Source organism: Schistocerca cancellata, chromosome 1, assembly GCF_023864275.1.
Source record: "Schistocerca cancellata isolate TAMUIC-IGC-003103 chromosome 1, iqSchCanc2.1, whole genome shotgun sequence".
NCBI lineage: Eukaryota > Metazoa > Arthropoda > Insecta > Orthoptera > Acrididae > Schistocerca > Schistocerca cancellata.
In genome coordinates this window covers 826,551,951-826,572,091 of record NC_064626.1, presented here as the reverse complement: position 1 = coordinate 826,572,091, position 20,141 = coordinate 826,551,951, and the positions used below count along the sequence as shown (strand labels likewise).

Sequence of the window (20,141 nt, the reverse complement as noted above, 5' to 3'; positions counted from 1 at the left end):
TTATAAACATCATAACTAAACAAAACAAAAGCAAACTACAGCAATCGCCTCACCACTGCATACCAAAAACGAAATCTAAAATTTATGTCTTCAATTCCTCGGTAAAATGTCACAGAAAAAGTTGCAAATCTTTTCATCCTGCCAAACAAAAAAAATCCTTCCATACAGACCACAAATTGCAAAATAAAGTTATTCACAACAGTAAATCGACTGGACAGTGGCATCAGAAGTCGGGCATATGTAACCTTACATGCTTTTCTTCTTGCTTCTACGTAGGACAAACAGGAAGAAACTTTGCAACCTGCTACAAAGAGTATATGGATGCCCTCCCATTCCAAAAGTGAAGTGAGTCCAGCTTTGTTTCACACACTGCTGATCATGAATATTCTGTGATGACAACCTTCCAGTGTTACACATTTCTGACAATAGGTTAAAGATGGATTTTGTTGAACATTTAGAGATTTGCGTTTACTATCTAAATCACGTCACAAAATTTTTAACAAACATACTGAATCAACATAAAACTTCTTCCAGATTTTTAGAGACATTCAGGCATGAAAATACTTATACCTTTCAATGATCTTTTATATCTGTCACATACGCTAGTAGCTCGTTCATTGTTTTATTATTTAGTAAACATCCCACACTATTTGTTTATCTGTAACATTTCCTTCTTATGTCATGTGTTCTGCCAACAGCTTGCAGTGTTCTCTTACGTCCATTACGAATGCTGATAAATATTTTATTCTGCAATTTAATGGATCCCGTCCAAACACAACGATGCAGAAAAGTGTCACCTTGATTCTCTGTGCACAAGTTTAGCGCTTTGTTTACTCTGAAACCAAGTCCACCTAAGTTCTTTGTGAGTGTGTGTGTGTGTGTGTGTGTGTGTGTGTGTTTGTTTGTTTGTTTCTGTCTGTGTAATTGTGTGTGTTCTGTAATTGCGGGTGTTCTGTTGTTGTTTCCATGTTATGCACATTTCAAAAATGGTTCAAATGGCTCTGAGCACTATGGGACTTAACTTCTAAGGTCATCAGTCCCCTAGAACTTAGAACTACTTAAACCTAATTAACCTAAGGACATCACACACATCCATGCCCGAGGCAGGATTCGAACCTGCGACCGTAGCGGCCGCGCGGTTCCAGACTGTAGCGCCTTTAACCGCTTGGTCACCATGGCCGGCGTTATGCACAGTATTTCGACGACCAACCAAGCCGTCCTCTTCAGGTGCTGAGACTTCTGCTGTTATGTGTATTCGCTGCCTGGACTCCAACCGCACTGCCGGCTATTAATGGTCTTGCACCGCTGCTTATAGTTCAATTCGATTGCCGCACCCTCTACAGCCTTTAATGCTCTTGTTTTCAGAGCCGGCACTGATTGTTCCGTGTAACTCAAATTCTCTGTGTCGCAACACTGCTGGATGCGATGGCCGACGGGATCTCGATAAACTGAATCCCAGCTTCCAAGTCTTACTTAAATTGAAACCTTCGTCCCTGTTTATTAATGTTTCTTATATCTTTCTTTCGCTAGACTCCTTCACTATACTCTCCCAGAAAACTGTCGTTTGCGCCACGAAACAGGTATCACCATATTTCATTTCATGATTATATTCCAGTGCTGGGCTTGGTCATTTTAGCCGAATGTCTCCCTTGATGTCCCTTATATTACTCCTTGACCATTCCGTTAGTCTGTCCCAAGTAAGGTATGTCACATTCGCATGGAATGAAACACAAACCTTGGTTTCAGAGACATAGATGGTAATTAACATTTGTATTGTTAAAGACGATCTTAGTGTCGTAATCAACATTTTTAATTTCAAAGACGATCTGAGTCTCCGAAAGCAGGTTGGCACGTCTCACTTAGGGTGGACTATCAGAACAGTCGAAGAAGGACGAAAGGAATATCAGCGATACATGCAGCTACAACAACCAAGCGTGTCAACTGTCGTCAAGCCCTGCCCCGAATATAATCGTGAAATGATGTACGATGAGACCAGTATCATGGTGCAAACAAGTTTGTGAGACAGCATAATTACGGAGTCTACCGAAATAAAGATATCAGAAAACCTAACAAACAAGGACACTGGTTTCAGCTTACACAAGGCTTGTGGTCCGGCACTCAATTTATTAAGATCTAGCACACCATCGCATCCGCAGGTGTTGGAAGACAGAGAATTAGCGTTTCACAGAATAATCAGTGCTGGCTCTGAATCAAAAAGAGCATCAAAGGGAGTAGTGGGCGTCGGGAATCGAACTGAGCTATAAATGGTTCACAGTCTGGTTGGTGCCCAGGCAGCGAGTGCACGTAACAGCAGAACTCGCAGGGCCAGAAGAAGACGGCCTGGTCAGTCATCGAAATGTTATGCATAATATGGAAACAGCAACTCGACAGGACACACAGAAGCGCACCATTTATCAACTGCGCCCAGAAATCCTGAGATATGGCAAATTTGTGTTATCAAAATGCATTTGTTAGTGATACCATGACACAATACGAATTAGTATCCTATAATATAACGATCATTTCGTTTCGTACACATTTCCTAAACATTCATTGTATTACACTTACATAAACTAACAGTCTCGAAGGCTGATTACTTGCCATCGTAGGGCTACCATAGCGTATAATCTCTCGTAGAAGACACTACAAGGCAAGTTCCGTTTCCCAAGCAGAAAAGATGCACTCGAAAATGACTGCCTCTGTCTTGAGTGTTCATTCATAATCAAGTTTCCCGATACACAGCTACAGATTCACAAAAATCTGATATGACAGTAATAATATAGCAAAAAGATAATCGAAGTCTTCAATTTCGCGTTTAAGAAATCGTTCACTCAGCAGAATTGTACAAACATACCGTAGTTTGACTATCTCACAGACTCCCGTATGGTGAACATAGGAACAGGAATCACTGACGCACAGAAACAACTGAAAGGGTTGAAAATAAATAAGTCGTCTGGTCCGGATGGAGTCCCAATTAGGGTTTGCAAAGAGTACTCTACGGCATGCTCCCTTACTTTGCTTATATCTACCGCGAATCTCTCGCCCAGCGCAAAGTCCTAAGCAACTGAAAGATAGACCAGGCGACTCCTGTACATAAGTAGGGTAAACAAAGGAACCGCAAAATTACAGTAAAAGAACGGACCCGCAAAACTACAGACCGATATTTTTAACATTGTTTTGGTGTAGAATCCTTGAATATATTCTGAGTTCGAATATAATAAATTTCTTTGAGATCAAGTAGTTTCTTTCCACGAATCAGTTTGCGCTTTTCTCACATGATATCCTGCGAATTATGCATCAAGGTCAACAGGCAGATTCCATATTCCTAGACTTCCAAAAAAGCAATTAACTCGCTCCCCACTGGAGACAGTTAACGAAGGTACGAGAATACGTAATAGGTTCCCAGATATGTGAGCGGCTCGAAGGCTTCTTAAGTAATAGAATCCATTCCTTTTTCTCTCGACGGCGATCGTTCATCACAGACGAGGGTATAGTCAGGAAGTGTGATAGGAACGCTTTTATTTTCTACATATATAACTGATGTGGCGGACATCGTGGGCAGCAGTCTGCGGTTGTTTGCTGACGATGCTGTGGTTTACGGGAAGGTATCGAAGTTGAGTGACTCTAGGAGGATACAACATGGCATAGAGTAAATTTCTACTTGGTCTAATGAGTGGCTGTTAGTTGTAGATGTAGAAGAATGTAACCTAATGCAGATTAGAAGGGAAAAAATCCATAATGGTCGAGTACGCCATGAGTAGTGTGCAGTTTGACAGAGTAACGTCGATTAAGTATATAGGCGTAAAGTTGCAAAGCGATATGAAATGGAACGAGCATGTAAGGGCCGTGGCAGGAAAGGTGAATGGTCGACTTCGGTTTATTGGGAGGATTTCATGAAACTGTGGTTCACCTGTAATGGAGACCGCATATAAACCAATAGTACGACCCTTTCTTGAGTTCCGCTCGAGTGTTTTGGATTCGAACCACGTCGGATTAAACGAAGACACGGAAGTATTTCAGAGGTGGTCTGATAGATCAGTTACTGGTAGGTTCGAACGACATGCAACTATTGTGGAGATGCTTCGGGAACTCAAATGGGAATCCCTGGAGCGAAGGTGACGTTCTTTTCGCAGAGCACAATTGAAAATTCAGAGAACCGGCATTTGAAGCTGACTGCCTAATGATTCTACTGCCGCCGAGAGATATTTCGCGTAAGACAAGAGGAATTAGGGCTCGTACGGATGTATATTGCGAGTGGAACAAGACAGAAAATACACTCCTGGAAATTGAAATAAGAACACCGTGAATTCATTGTCCCAGGAAGGGGAAACTTTATTGACACATTCCTGGGGTCAGATACATCACATGATCACACTGACAGAACCACAGGCACATAGACACAGGCAACAGAGCATGCACAATGTCGGCACTAGTACAGTATGTATCCACCTTTCGCAGCAATGCAGGCTGCTATTCTCCCATGGAGACGATCGTAGAGATGCTGGATGTAGTCCTGTGGAACGGCTTGCCATGCCATTTCCACCTGGCGCCTCAGTTGGACCAGCGTTCGTGCTGGACGTGCAGACCGTGTGAGACGACGCTTCATCCAGTCCCAAACATGCTCAATGGGGGACAGATCCGGAGATCTTGCTGGCCAGGGTAGTTGACTTACACCTTCTACAGCACGTTGGGTGGCACGGGATACATGCGGACGTGCATTGTCCTGTTGGAACAGCACGTTCCCTTGCCGGTCTAGGAATGGTAGAACGATGGGTTCGATGACGGTTTGGATGTACCGTGCACTATTCAGTGTCCCCTCGACGATCACCAGTGGTGTACGGCCAGTGTAGGAGATCGCTCCCCACACCATGATGCCGGGTGTTGACCCTGTGTGCCTCGGTCGTATGCAGTCCTGATTGTGGCGCTCACCTGCACGGCGCCAAACACGCGTACGACCATCATTGGCACCAAGGCAGAAGCGACTCTCATCGCTGAAGACGACACGTCTCCATTCGTCCCTCCATTCACGCCTGTCGCGACAACACTGGAGGCGGGCTGCACGATGTTGGGGCGTGAGCGGAAGACGGCCTAACGGTGTGCGGGACCGTAGCCCAGCTTCAAGGAGACGGTTGCGAATGGTCCTCGCCGATACCCCAGGAGCAACAGTGTCCCTAATTTGCTGGGAAGTGGCGGTGCGGTCCCCTTCGGCACTGCGTAGGATCCTACGGTCTTGGCGTGCATCCGTGCGTCGCTGCGGTCCGGTCCCAGGTCGACGGGCACGTGCACCTTCCGCCGACCACTGGCGACAACATCGATGTACTGTGGAGACCTCACGCCCCACGTGTTGAGCAATTCGGCGGTACGTCCACCCGGCCTCCCGCATGCCCACTATACGCCCTCGCTCAAAGTCCGTCAACTGCACATACGGTTCACGTCCACGCTGTCGCGGCATGCTACCAGTGTTAAAGACTGCGATGGAGCTCCGTATGCCACGGCAAACTGGCTGACACTGACGGCGGCGGTGCACAAATGCTGCGCAGCTAGCGCCATTCGACGGCCAACACCGCGGTTCCTGGTGTGTCCGCTGTGCCGTGCGTGTGATCATTGCTTGTACAGCCCTCTCGCAGTGTCCGGAGCAAGTATGGTGGGTCTGGCACACCGGCGTCAATGTGTTCTTTTTTCCATTTCCAGGAGTGTAAATAGTAGTAGTTCAGGGTACGCTCCGCCACGCACCGTACGGTGGCTTCCGGTGTATGTATATAGGTCTAGATGTAGAGAAGAAAATAAGTATGATATCCCGTGGACATTGCACATGTTCGGTTGGACAAGGACGGGGAAAAGATTCGATCGCAATCTTTCTGAGGCTGTCACTCCGTGTTTTCCAAAAGTGATTTACGTATGTCAAGGAAAAACTAAATCAGGACTTGCACACTGCTCTTCTGGTCTACAAGTCCAACATCAGCAGCGCCTCGTTCCACAGAGTAAAATTTCAGGGTGCTGGCCGGAGTGGCCGTGCTGTTCTGGGCGCTACAATCTGGAACCGAGCGACCGCTCCGGTCGCAGGTTTGAATCCTGCCTCGGGCATGGATGTGTGTGATGTCCTTAGGTTAGTTAGGTTTAATTAGTTCTAAGTTCTAGGCGACTGATGACATCAGAAGTTAAGTGGCATAGTGCTCAGAGCCATTTAGCCAAAATTTCAGGAACAGAGGCTCATAGAGACCCATTCTTTTACTTATGTCTTCCGAGTGCATTGGAAGAGTGGGGAGACAAGGTATTAACCAATGGTAGAGACAGCAAGGCTCCACTACTCAGCGGAAAGAAGTTAGTACAAGTTATCGTGTGTCTACGTCTGCGTCAGTTATCCGCAGGGAAGCGTTTGGAGTGTGGCAGGCTGCGCGTAATGAACCCGGTACGTCTCTCTCTCGCCGCTCTCTTATTCCATTCATGCATGTATAAGGCAGAATTAATGTCGGCATACATTCATAAAAGACGGAATTCCTCTAATTTTACTCTCGTAATCCTTACGAAGAATGTATGTTGGACGAAATAGTACGTTAGCCGATATCTGATATATTTCTTTTACCGCGTACACTGGCACCTTTTCTTTGCGATGTGTTCTGTCTCAATAAATTATCAGGGGATTGTCGTGATTGTGTCGTTGGTAACACTATGAGAGATGTGACATAGAGAAACACGTTATCTGGCACACTTTCTCACGACCAACACGTCTCGAGTACCTATAAGCCCCCTCTACTAATGTCCCTACACAATGGACAGACCATTATTGATAGTGTCATCTAATCTGATTCTGTGAAATGTTGTGGAGAGATTTGGAATTTAACCCCCGACATTGTCACATTGTCGTATACAGGGTGGTCCATTGATAGTGATCGGGCCAAATATCTCACGAAATAAGCGTCAAACGAAAAAATTACAAAGAACGAAACTTGTCTAGCTTGAAGGGGGAAACAAGCTGGCGCTATGGTTGGCCCGCTAGATGGCGCTGCCACAGGTGAAACGGATATCAACTGCGTTTTTTTTTAATAGGAACCTCCAGTTTTTATTACATATTCGGGTAGTACCTAAAGAAATATGAATGTTTTAGTTGGACCAGTCTTTTCGCTCTGTGATAGATGGTGCTGTGATAGCCACAAACATATGGCTCACAATTTTAGACGAACAGTTGGTAACAGGTAGTTTTTTAAAATTAAAATACAGAACGTAGGTACGTTTGAACATTTTATTTCTGTTGTTCCAATGTGATACATGTACCTTTGTGAACTTATCATTTCTGAGAAGGCATGCTGTTACAGTGTGATTACCTGTAAATACCACATTAATGTAATAAATGCTCAAAATGATGTCCGTCAACCTCAATGCATTTGGCAATACGTGTAACGACATTCCTTTCAACAGCGAGTAGTTCGCCTTCCGTAATGTTCGCACATGCATTGACAATGCGATGATGCATGTTGTCAGGCGTTGTCGGTGGATCACGATAGCAAATATCCTTCAACTTTCCCCACAGAAAGAAATCCGGGGACGTCATATCCGGTGAACGTGCGGGCCATGGTATGGTGCTTCGACGACCAATCCACCTGTCATGAAATATGCTATTCAATACCGCTTCAACCACACCCGAGCTATGTGCCGGACATCCATCATATTGGAAGTACATCGCCATTCTGTCATGCAGCGAAACATCTTGTAGTAACATCGGTAGAACATTACATAGGAAATCAGCATGCATTGCAGCATGTTGATTACCATCGATAAAATGGAGGCCAATTATCCTTCCTCCCATAATGCCGCACCATACATTAACCCGTCAAGGTCGCTGATGTTCCACTTGTCGCAGCCATTGTGGATTTTCTGTTGCCCAATAGTGTATATTATGGCGGTTTACGTTACCGCTGTTGGTGAATGACGCTTCGTCGTTAAATAGTACGGATGCAAAAAATCTGTCATCGTCCCGTAATTTCTTTTGTGCCCAGTGGCAGAACTGCACACGACGCTCAAAGTCGTCGCCATGCAATTCCTGGTGCATAGGCATATGGTACGGATGCAATCGATGTTGATGTAGCATTCTCAACACTGACATTTTTTAGATTCCCGATTCTCGCGCAATTTGTCTGCTACTGATGTGAGGATTAGCCGCGACAGCAGCTAAAACACCTACTTGGGCATCATCATTTGTTGCAGGTCGTGGTTGACGTTTCACACGTGGCAGAACACTTGCTGTTTCCTTAAATAACGTAACTATCCAGCGACCGGTCCCGACACTTGGGAGATGTCGTCCAGGATACCGAGCAGCATACATAGCACATGACCGTTGGGCATTTTGATCACAATGGTCCATTTTAACTCGTGTAATGTATCACGAAGCAAATACCGTCCGCACTGGCGGAATGTTACGTGATACGACGTACTTATACGTTTGTGGCTATTACAGCGCCATGTATCACAAAGCGAAAAAAGTGGTCCAACTGAAACATTCATATTTCTTTACGTACTACACGAATATGTAATAAAAAATGGGGGTTCCTATTTAAAAAAAAAGGAGTTGGTATGCGTTTGACCTGTGGCAGCGCCATCTAGCGAGCCAACCATAGCGTCATCTGGTTTCCCCCTGCAAGTTAGACGAGTTTCGTTCTTTGTAGTTTTTTCGTTTGATGCTTATTTCGTGAGATATTTGGACCAGTCACTATCAATGAACCACCCTGTATACTCTACCATCTCTTCTCATCTGCTGGTTAGTGTCTGGTGCTGAAATTGGCTCCTGAACTGGCGAACTGCTGGTCTGGCGAAATAGCATTAGCGCACCTTGAGCGTAGAGGCATGTCTTACATCTTCTGTGGAAGATGGAGAATCTGACTTCATTTACGTGAGAAATAGTGAATTTTTACAGATTACAGGAAACGGTCCGTAGTAATAAATATCTTGTTTGTTACCGTTCGTATGGATCTAGCAATAGTGAAACGCGTACCTCGTACTTCAGATGTTTGACGCTATTATACACATTTCCCACAGTTGTTGTTGTGGTCTTCAGTCCTGAGACTGGTTTGATGCACCTCTCCAAGCTACCCTATCCTGTGCAAACCTCTTCATCTCCCAGTACTTACTGCAACCTACATCCTTTTGAATCTGATAGTGTATTCATCTGCCTCTATGATTTTTTTCCTCCACGCTGCCCTCCAATGCTAAATTTGTGATCCCTTGATGCCTCAGAACATTTCCTACCAATGGGTCCCTTCGTTTTGTCAAGTTGTGCCACAAACTCCTCTTATCCCCAATTCTATTCAGTACTTCATCATTAGTTATGTGATCTACCAATCTAATCTTCAGCATTATTCTGTAGCACCAAATTTCGAAAGCTTCTATTCTCTCCTTGTCCAAACTATTTATCGTCCTTGTTTCACTTCCATACATGGCTGCGCTCCATACAAATACTTTCAGAAACGTCTTCCTGACACTTAAATCTATACTCGATGTTAACAAATTTCTCTTCTTCAGAAACGCTTTCCTTGCCATTGCCAATCTACATTTTATATCTTCTCTACTTCGACCATCATCAGTTATTTTGCTCCCCAAATAGCAAAACTCCTTTACTACTTTAAGTGTCTCATTTTCTAATCTAATTCCCTCAGCATCACCCGACTGAATTCGACTGCACTCCTTTATCCTCGTTTTGCTTTTGTTGATGTTCATCTTATATCCTCCTTTGAGGACACCGTCCATTCCGTTCAACTGCTCTTCCAAGTCCTTTGCTGTCTCTGATAAAATTACAATGTCATCGGCGACCCTCAAAGTTTTTACTTCTTCTCCATGGATCTTAATACCTACTCCGAATTTTTCTTTTGTTTCCCTTAGTGCTTGCTCAATATGCAGATTGAATAACATCGGAGAGAGGATACAACCCTGTCACACTCCCTTCCCATCCACTGCTTCCCTCTCATGTCCCTCGACTCTTATAACTGCCATCTGGTTTCTGTACAAGTTGTAAACAGCCTTTCGCTCCCTGTATTTCACCCCTGCCACTTTCAGAATTTGAAAGAGAGTATTCCAGTCAGCATTGTCAAAAGCTTTCTCTAAGTCTACAAATGCTAGAAACGTAGGTTTGCCTTTCCTTAATGTAGCTTTTAAGATAAGTCGTAGGGTCAGTATTGCCTCACGTGTTCCCATATTTCTACGGATTCCAAACTGATCTTCCCCGAGGTCAGCTTCTACTAGTTTCTCCATTCGTCTGTAAGGAATTCGCGTTTGTATTTTGCAGCCGTGACTTACTAAACTGATAGTTCGGCAATTTTCACATCTGTCAACGCCTGCTTTCTTTGGGATTGGAATTGTTATATTCTTCTTGAAGTCTGAGGGTATTTCGCCTGTCTCATACATTTTGCTCACCAGATGGTAGAGTTTTGTCAGGACTGGCTCTCCCAGGGCTGTCAGTAGTTCTAATGGAATTTTGTCTACTCTGGGGGCCTTGTTTCGACTCAGGTCTTTCAGTGCTCTGTCAAACTCTTCACTCAGTATCGTATCTCCCATTTCATCTTCATCTACATCCTCTTCAATTTCCATAACATTGTCCTCAAGTACATCGCCCTTATATAGACGCTCTATATACGCCTTCCACCTTTCTGCTTTCCCTTCTTTGCTTAGAACTGGGTTTCCATCTGAGCTCTTGATATTCATGCAAGTGGTTCTCTTTTCTCCAAAGGTGTCTCTAATTTTCCTGTAGGCAGTATCTATCTTACCCCTAGTGAGATAAGCCTCTACATCCTTACATTTGTCCTCTAGCCATTCCCGCAGTATGAGTGTGAATTAACCCGGCGCTGGTAGCAGCGGCTCTAGTGCCCCACGGTCAGGGTGATGTAGCGAACCTGAGGGGAGTCCACCTGTTGCAGACCCGGCCGCCGGCGGCTCCATCGACTGGGTGAAGAAGGCGCTGGGCACGCGCTTCGTGTTCGAGTGGGAGCTGCGCGACGAGGGCCAGTACGGCTTCCTGCTGCCCGCGGACCAGATCGTGCCCACCGCGCTAGAGACCATCGACAGCATGGTCGCCATCCTGCAGGAAGCGGTGGCGCGCACCGCCAGCCGCTAGGGGAGCGACGCCCTTCTGCCGTTCCAAAGAAGAAAGACTGCTCCAGACGGAAGTCAAGTATTTACTCAAGCTGGAGAAGTACCTTCTTAAAAAAAAAGAGTCTTTGTACTTGCTAAAAAAAATTAAAAACACCAAGAATTTGTGAAACGTAGTAAGACAGGCTTAGTAAAACAGTGTAAAATAAGAATTGTCTTTCGTAATTCAACAGATAAACTAAAAGCCTTTCTCGATGTACTTCTTTCAACCAGTGTTACAATTTTGTTTTTTAATATCAGTTTTGGATACCATGTACCTCAAAAAGTATCAGTGTAACAAATCGCTCTTATAAACTTTTCTTTTTGTTTCTTCCTTTCACACTCCTCATGTCAGCTATACGCGTCTTGAAGTTTACTGGTGTATTAGATTGGTGCAGAAGTTCTTAGCGTTTTTGTTTTGCATATTGGTATTCCGGTTGCTATGGGTCTATTTATCGATTGTCATTTTTGTAGTTCGCTGTTGCTATTCGAGCTTACATCTTGTCATTTCATCATTTGCAGACAGTTTGTGGAGATGTGGACGCTAGAAAATGGAGTGCTAAGTGGAGAAGTCGGTACATTTCCGAGATATTCTTCTGTTTAAGTTCAAAAGACGGCAGACAGCAGCGGATGCAGCCAGGAACATTTGCGCTGTGTATGGGGATAATGCCATTGGAGAATAGCAGGGCAAGAAAATAGTTTTCTCTTTTTAAGAAGGATCGTTTTGACATTAGTGACTCTCCACGTTCAGAATGACGTTAGGGGTTTGATGAAGATTGTTTAAACTCACTAATCCACAATGATCCACGCAGGTGTACTCGAGGAGTGTATCCCGACAGCATTTTGTGCTCTGGTGTAACGGACGGAACCATTAGGGATCGTTCTAAACCACTACGAAATATGAATGTGGTGTGAAGTATCAAATGGCGTTTATGCTTTTTCATGCATCCTGTTTTGCGCCTTCGTATGACATCATCACGATGTGGGAGGGGGAGGTATTTGGGGGGGGGGGGGTGCGACATTTGCACGGTAGAGCGTCCCTGCAAGACCCCTCAGTTCGGCAACACCCTCGGTGCTGCCCACGCACGTTTATTGAGCATATTAAAAATGTTTCTAAATCCTCGGTATCCTTTCGATTTCGTATGCGGCCAGCAGGCGATGGTTCACTGACGCTGCGCCAATCAGCTATAGGGGGCCGAAAATGGTTGCCTGTCTCACCGGCTCCTAGGAACCAGTCAATGGCTTTCTCTGTACAGGAACATTTTTAAAGTGCTCCACACAGGTATACGAGTGAAACCTATGGTTTTGCCGAACTGAGGGTCTTAGGAAGCCCTTTTGCTGTTTTATTCAAGTTAAACCACAAAAGAGAGCGAAACAGGAAAGCTGGAGCAGCATAAACATCCTTTCCTGCTTCAGGGCTCAATCAAAGTTGGTTTGCTACTTGGTTTGCTATCGCCGAGTGGATTCTCTACAACCATGGCATTTTTGATGACAGCTCGAAGTTCGTCACGTTACTGAGCCACCTAGACAAGCATGCCAACATTATCAGTGAAACTGTTATGCCGCCTCCGGCTACCAGCTTATGCAACAGGGGAAAGACAGCGCTCCTCAAATGCCTCGGCAAAATACCGGAACAGTGAATAGCCAAGTTATTTGTAATGGACGTTTAAGCACCAAAAAGCCCTCGAAACTCTGGAGACATCTTTGAACATTAATTGACGTTACACTCATGCCAGATCACACCCTAGGTACGCTGTGTATGGTGAAGTTACCTCATAGCTTACAACTAATAGCAATGATCTCTCATGAGAATGAGTATTTAGAAAGGAAACTGGTACTGGCGGACAGACTTCTAGCGGTGTCACAATATCGACAACGCATTAATTCGGCGGACGACAACGAGAAGCTCTGCCTCAGTAAGGCACGACGCTGCCCAGGATGGTGTGGCTCACATGTGCCCGTATGGCGACCCCTAGTCAGTCAAAGCAAACGGGCTGCCAGCTGACAACAACACTCCACATGCTGAGAAAAAGAGGTAGCCAAACCTTTGTGGGTTTCACGCACATTTCGGCGATAAAACACGCAACTGCGAGGCACCTTGTAGTCATCCAAACAGAAAGAACGATCCACAATGGCGCTCTGAATCGTTGCGCTACTACAAGTCGTGTGTGTACTCAACGCATGAGCCAGTCAAGTTGTACACCATCACCACGTGAGGGCGGTAGGCTCTACATCCTGGATCATACTCGCAATCAATATTGACTTGCCCTTACTAGGTCTGAGGTGAGTGCCGTCCCAAGGAGCTACCACCATCGGAAGAAAATTTAATGTACCTTCCAACTTCTTACGCCGAACGATTTACATGTTGTAGTAAACGGTACCACATCTCGAACCAAGAACCTGGGTTTAGAAGATATGATTTCGTGGCAATTATTCATTGCCAGCGTCAAGGAATCTGTGCTAGGGGTTGAGTTTCTAAGACATCTCTCTCTCTCTCTCTCTCTCTCTCTCTCTCTCTCTTGATTTGACACGTGGAACTCTTCTACATCACAGTAGTTGATGTTCTGTAACCACGATCACTGGCACACCATCGCCGCCATCCATGCTGCTGCTTTCTGTAGACTCCAGCTAGCAAATCCTTCTTTCTTCTAATACAATCAACCAGGTTCAACAGATACTTCGAGACTCTCTGGCATCAGCGTCGATTTTACAACAACTCACTCAGCGCTACTTAACAATGAACAAGAAACACTTCACCTAATCGAAGCGAACGACTCTATACGTGATAAAATTCGTGCATTTACGCATGAGTTCGTAACTGTACATCCATACTTGGAACAGATCATTAAAGAACGACCTCATCATTCCGACAGTATCACCATCCACGTGCCAAGTCAGGAGAGAGACGAAAATGTCTTATGTTCGAACGTCACCCTCCAGTACAGACTCCTTGACGTCAGCAATGTAAAACTACCATGGAAACGTATCTTCTAAACACAGGTCCTAGGGTCAGGATGAGGTAGTAATGCATTGCACAAGCCAAAATGCAGCCCCACCGTCAATGCTGCTCTCAAACATGGGATGAGCTGTTTGACGTTCGTAAGCAGCTGGAAATCGCCCTGACTACTGTCGAGCGATTGACAGCTGCTGCGATTCGATGTGTTAGAAGAGTCCCCGAGAGTAGTGTGCCTGTGATACATGTACAAAAAATACCTCTCCTGTGGATCCCGTCTCCTCTGCAGAAAGTACAGGGTCTGTCATTACCTGTTCACTTGACTGCAAGTTGTGTGTCAATTGTAGATCTAGGCAAACACCGCGCGGTGTGGCCGCGCGGTTAGAGGCGCCATGTCACGAATCGGGCGGCCATTCCCGCCGGAGGTTCCAGTCCTCCCTCGGGCATGGGTGTGTGTGTCGTCTTTAGCGTACGTTAGTTTCAGTAGTGTGAAAATCTAGGGATCGATGACCTCAGCACTTTGGTCCCACAGGAATTCATACACACATCTAACCAAACTGTAGGGGGAGTATGAGGAACAGGGAGGACTCTGGCTGTTGTACCGATTCCCTAATCAACAAGTTTGATGTGCTGTCTTTCACCAAATGAAACTGAGCTAGTGGGACTCACATCACTTGTTTTTTGAATACCTGTTATGTTTGGTGTCAGGAGGAGGCAGATGCAAAAGGATAATGGTCTCTTAATCGTCGGCAGTTCAAACATACGGCGAATGATGGTATCCCTTAGGGAAACGGCAGCAAGAGACAGGAAAGGACAGGTGCACTCGGTGTGTATGCCTGAGGGCCTCATTCAACATGTTTAAGAGGCTATTCCTACAGCCATTGAGGGAACAGTATGTATCCAACTGCAGATTGTGCTGTATGTTGGAACAAACGATGCCTGTCGTCTGGGCTCTGAGGTCATTATTGGGTCATTCCAGCGACTGGCAAAGAAGGTTGAGAAGACCAGCCTTGTGTGAGAAGTTTCGACGAAGCTCACAATTTGGAGCATTGTCGCCAGAACTGATCACGGCACCTTGGTTCTGAGTCGAGTGGAAGGACTGAACCAGAGACTTCGAAGGTTCTGTAGGAAGCTAGGAGCGGCTTTCTGGGCTTGCGCCATAGGGCTAAGAACTGTAGGGCCATCTAACAGTTTCAGATCGAAAGAAATGCCTCCCACAGCTAAGATTATTAAAATCCTAATGGTAAACTGCCGAAGCATCCGCAACAAAGTGCTAGAGTTTGAAGCGTTCATTAAAAGCAATCACATTATGCTAGGTACAGAAAGCTGGCTGAACTTGAAATTGACAGTAGTGAAATTTTTGAGGAAAATTTAAGTGTATATCGAAATGGGAAATGGAGGTGGTGTATTTATCGCAGTAGATAAGAAACTTAAATCCACTGAGATAGAGACTGAAGCTGCATATGAGATTGTTTTGGCAAAACTCAGTATCGGGAGTGGGCATAAAATGATAATTGTATCCTTCAATCGCCCATCAGACTCATCTCCTGGTGTAACCGAAAACTTTAGAGAAAACTTCAGTTCACTTGTGCGTGAGTTCCCAAGTCATACCGTAATATTTTAATCAGTCAACAATTAAAGGGGAAAATTACAGTTTTATTAGTGGTGAGCATGATAAAACATCCTGCGAAGCCTTACTAAACGCCTTCTTCGGTAACTATCAAGAACAGATAGTTAAGAACCCCACTCATGTTGGAAATATATTGGTTCTAATGGCAACAAATAGACCTGACGTCTTTGAGGATGTCAAATAAAACACCTTTGAGCTATCTAGTTTCATAACTTATTTTATTTGGCTACCAGTTTGGAAACTAGACGGCTGAATGGTGTTTAATTTGACAGCCTGTATCGAACAGCCGACACCCGCAACCATCTCTGAAAAGATGGACATACAAAGACTTCAGAATGAGATTTTCACTCGGCAGCGGAGTGTGCGCTGATATGAAACTTCCTGGCAGATTAAAACTGTGTGCCCGACCGAGACTCGAACTCGGGACCTTTGCCTTTCGCGGGCAAGTGCTCGCGATGGGCTGGCCCATCCTTGGTTCCTCCAACAATGAAGCTTGTAGTGGCCATATATCGAAAAAGATTGTAAAACGTGTTTCTGAGAATGTGCTGCTTACCAATGGTCTAAAACAGGATGGCATGCACAGCCACAACATTGCCATTATCCAGTCGCTAAGGGTCACTTTTAGCATATTCACCTAGACCTCGTTAGGCCCCTCCCAGACTTATGTGCTTTTCGTTATATCCTTTCAGAAATCGACAGGATAATTGGGTTGAGGCATACTAACACCTATCATCACTGTAGAAACAACGGAAAAAACTTTTGTCCTACTTCAGTTACGACTGATCATGATGAACAGTTTGAGCTCTGGCACTTGTGCATTGTTTAGTGTTTCTGAATCGTAGTTTACCAGCTTCAAAGTATTGGACTAATGGGAAGCCCCCATGTGTTGTAGCACACAATGGACGGAATCCCTGACATGGGTGCTTTTACGCGTGCATTATGTTTATAAGAAAGCTGTCCACATGTTCCTAGTGGAAATCGTTTAAAAGGAACCGCTAACTCTACCGGCGGACTTCACAGAGCCAATGCTATTCTTCCGTAAGGTGAAGCCGCACGTCACTCACCTCAAGGTACCTACCCTACTACCCTACAAGTATTTGAGAGATGATACTGTCCACCTGTCATTGCAACTGCCTTATTCAGGATGACGTACAGTGATTAGAACGGATAAAATACGTTTGCTGTCTTACTGAAAGGGAATCTGACGAGTGTGAGCATCATCAGATTCAAGTGTGTGTGGATCCTACACGATACCTCCAGTGATACAGTAAATAGCACTGATCGCAAGGATGACAGTACTCACATAGATCTGGACGACTTGTAGTTGTAGTGTGAGTAGACATTCAGCAATTTCACCTTGAATACATTTCAGTTTGACTCAATTTGACTCATTCTTGGAGAGGAAGGACAGTAAGTCGAATGGTGGAGTAAAGAAGGGGCACCTCCGGGAATATACTCTCACCATTACAGGCTTTGGCAGAATGTCAACCCAGACACTACCTGTTCTTGGTTGTCGGTGGACAGAACCCTCATGGTCACAGCTAATAAGAAACAACCACAGCCTCAGCACTTGCAAACGGAACAAGATATACATGTGGCCATGGTTTCGCTGTCACCACCAGTGAAGGCTCCACTCCACTCCAGATCAGCAACCCATTCATGGAAAACCTTCACTTCCCACAAATATCATCTCTACTGACCAGGAGCAATCTTGTATAGCTCCAGCCACTGAACACACTGGGAAACAGTGCTTAGGCATCCAACTGTAGCATTGCTGGTCATGCACGCCTGTATGAACGGGAGGTCACTGGCAGTGTCACACACACGTCCTGCGAGTGCTCCAAACTACCAGGGTTGAAGGAGGTGGGCAGCTCTGTAGCAACTCAGCAGCGACAGCATCATTTAACACAGGAAAAACGCGCTGTGCAGAAGTGCCATAGGACTATCTTTGCAGTCAGTTAGTTCTCAGTTTCTGTAGCACACACATGCACTTTATGTATTGCTGCCAACCAATAAAGTGTTCTATCATGCACTTGCAGTCACAGTCATTTTATCTGGAGCATCCTTACCTGGGCTCTCTCTACATTCTTTTCAGTTCCTATATGAAGTTTAATTTAAGTAAAATGTCTTTTTTAAATTGTGTACAAAAAAAAGAGCAGTCGTTGATTTTGGTTTTATTTCGTCTTCGTGCCACAAACCACATAAGTAACTCATGGAAGAAATAGGCGATTTGTGACACCAACGGTCTTGGCATCTGTTGGGAATCATTATAATTTGACAGAGAGACCATATGATGAAAACGAGAGGTACATCTGTGAGTCAGTGAAAAAAACTAGAGAACCAGATGCTCTTTGCTTTTGCTATGTAACAGTACAGTGATTAATTTTTTCTGCGTGTTAATAGTGAGATGTTGGCTTATGAACATTGAAAGAATTCTGGTACTAAATGAAATTGATCACAGTAAGGACTGGAGTCCCTTAACTCTCAGTAACTGTAGTGCTAGAAGCTACTCTTCTATATTCGGATACTGTTAGTTAAAGCTGTTCTGTCATCGCATCACACTGTCACCACCACCACTACATTGATCATCAGCCATCATCACCACATCGACACGAGAGGTTCGTTTCTCCTGACACCAATAAATGCTACCTCCATCGTCGAACCATACTGCGAACACCAAGTCATCAGAATGAGGACATCACCTGGAACTGCTGCCAGAACAACAACAACAAACAAAATCTTCATGACACCGCCTGCTCACGGACAACATGGGCAATGACTGTCAGACGATCGCAGGACCTCTCATCAACACTCCAGCACCACCCAGGACACAGCAGTATCACCATTACTGCCAGTTATTGCAGCACCAATCGCATCATTGCGAGCAACGTCATCATCCATAGCATCACCAGTAACAGTAGCAGCCATACCATCATCAGGAGCAGCCCCAATGCCAGCAGACATAACATCAGCTACGACACATTCACCAACGCCTGCAGAAAAACATTCCCTACCCCCAATCATACCGCAATCTCTGTTCTAAACTCTACCTAAACTTATCACAAACTCATAAAAAAGGAGCATTACAAGTGAGCTCCTAAGTGAACCCAAAAGGACTCAGTTAACTCTCTCAGGCACTGATGACAAGCAAGTCGAAATCATTCACAAACCTCAAACTACAGTATCTTCTTCTTTCTTTTTTCTTTTTTAAAGCAAATTCCTAAACCCCAAGATACTCCTCTGTTACACTCAGAGATACATACCAACATTGCAAATACAGCGACTCACCCCAGGAGAGACTCCATCACCATTAAAATCAACGACTCACATTAACATTCAGCCCTAATCCAAATTATTCCCCCTTTTTGAGACAGCTGTCACTAATGCTTCGCCAAAACAACCACAGCTTACACACCGACATCCAACGTTCACAGCAAGAATCAAAATGATTGATTTAGAGTACACAGACGAAGAAATCAAAAAGTGAACTGAACTCGCAACCCAGAATCAATGCATGCAAGGCACTTTGCACTCAGATTGATAATGGACATCACTTCTTTGTGCGAGTATTCTCTGACTCACCCGGCACCATAAAGAAACTTATAAAGCACTATAAAACATGTGGCCTTGATTTATCAGAGGAAGAATCCAGAAGAAACATCTCAACTCACTACAGAAGTGCATCGATGTCAGCAATGCCTCCAGTTAATGACCACCTGACCGAAAATTCCAGGAACCCAACCGCCTCCGTCCCCATTTACTGTTGAAGATGTAATCCGTTTCTTAACCTTAATCCTAGAAAACATCCACCCTTTTCAAAGACCCTACATTTTACAGAACATAACCCTCGCCACTTGCACCATCTTCCATCTCAATACATAATCTGGTCCATTCATTTTTGATTGCCTCGAAACACTAGTCTAAACCTATCCCTCAAACACCTCCTTGTCTAATTTAAAATAATGCAGCAGACGTACAACATTCTATAGCAAAATATCTGTTCCCTCTGGTTCAGTAACAATATTCTTATACGTACCCTCTAACAACGTGAAATCCCTGCCTCCCTCAACGAAACATTTCTCTAGCGTCACTGTTACATATGCGTATCTCCTTACATTTACATTGCGCTTATTATTCAAATACGATTTCCTGTGATGGAGTAGCCATCGCCGATCTCTGAAATGTTCCTTCTGCTTACCAAATCACTTTTAAGTGATCCAACTGAGCACCTCATCTTCACCATCTTTCTCCTAAACTCACTTTAACTCTTGCCACTATGTAGATCCACCCTAACCGTTTCACCCCTTATGATTCCTTAATCCACATAGACCAAACCTTTACCACATACTCGGACATAACTGTAGCCGACCTTAACATTCAGTACCCCACACCTCTGAAAAACGGCGGTGGTGTCAGTTCAACAACGTCGTCAGCAGCGACGGTATC

The 20,141-nt window shown here is 44.7% G+C and overlaps 1 protein-coding gene across 1 annotated transcript in view; it reads left to right on the top strand.

The window, feature by feature from the left end:
* LOC126162397 (zinc carboxypeptidase-like) overlaps positions 1-11,257 on the top strand; it is a 53,817-nt gene extending 42,560 nt beyond the window's left edge. Inside the window, exon 10 of the mRNA XM_049918889.1 lies at positions 10,902-11,257. Within this exon, the coding sequence (XP_049774846.1) occupies positions 10,902-11,098 (197 nt within the window). The 3' untranslated portion in view covers positions 11,099-11,257. The remainder of the gene's footprint in view (positions 1-10,901) is intronic.
* The last annotated feature ends 8,884 nt before the right edge of the window (positions 11,258-20,141 follow it).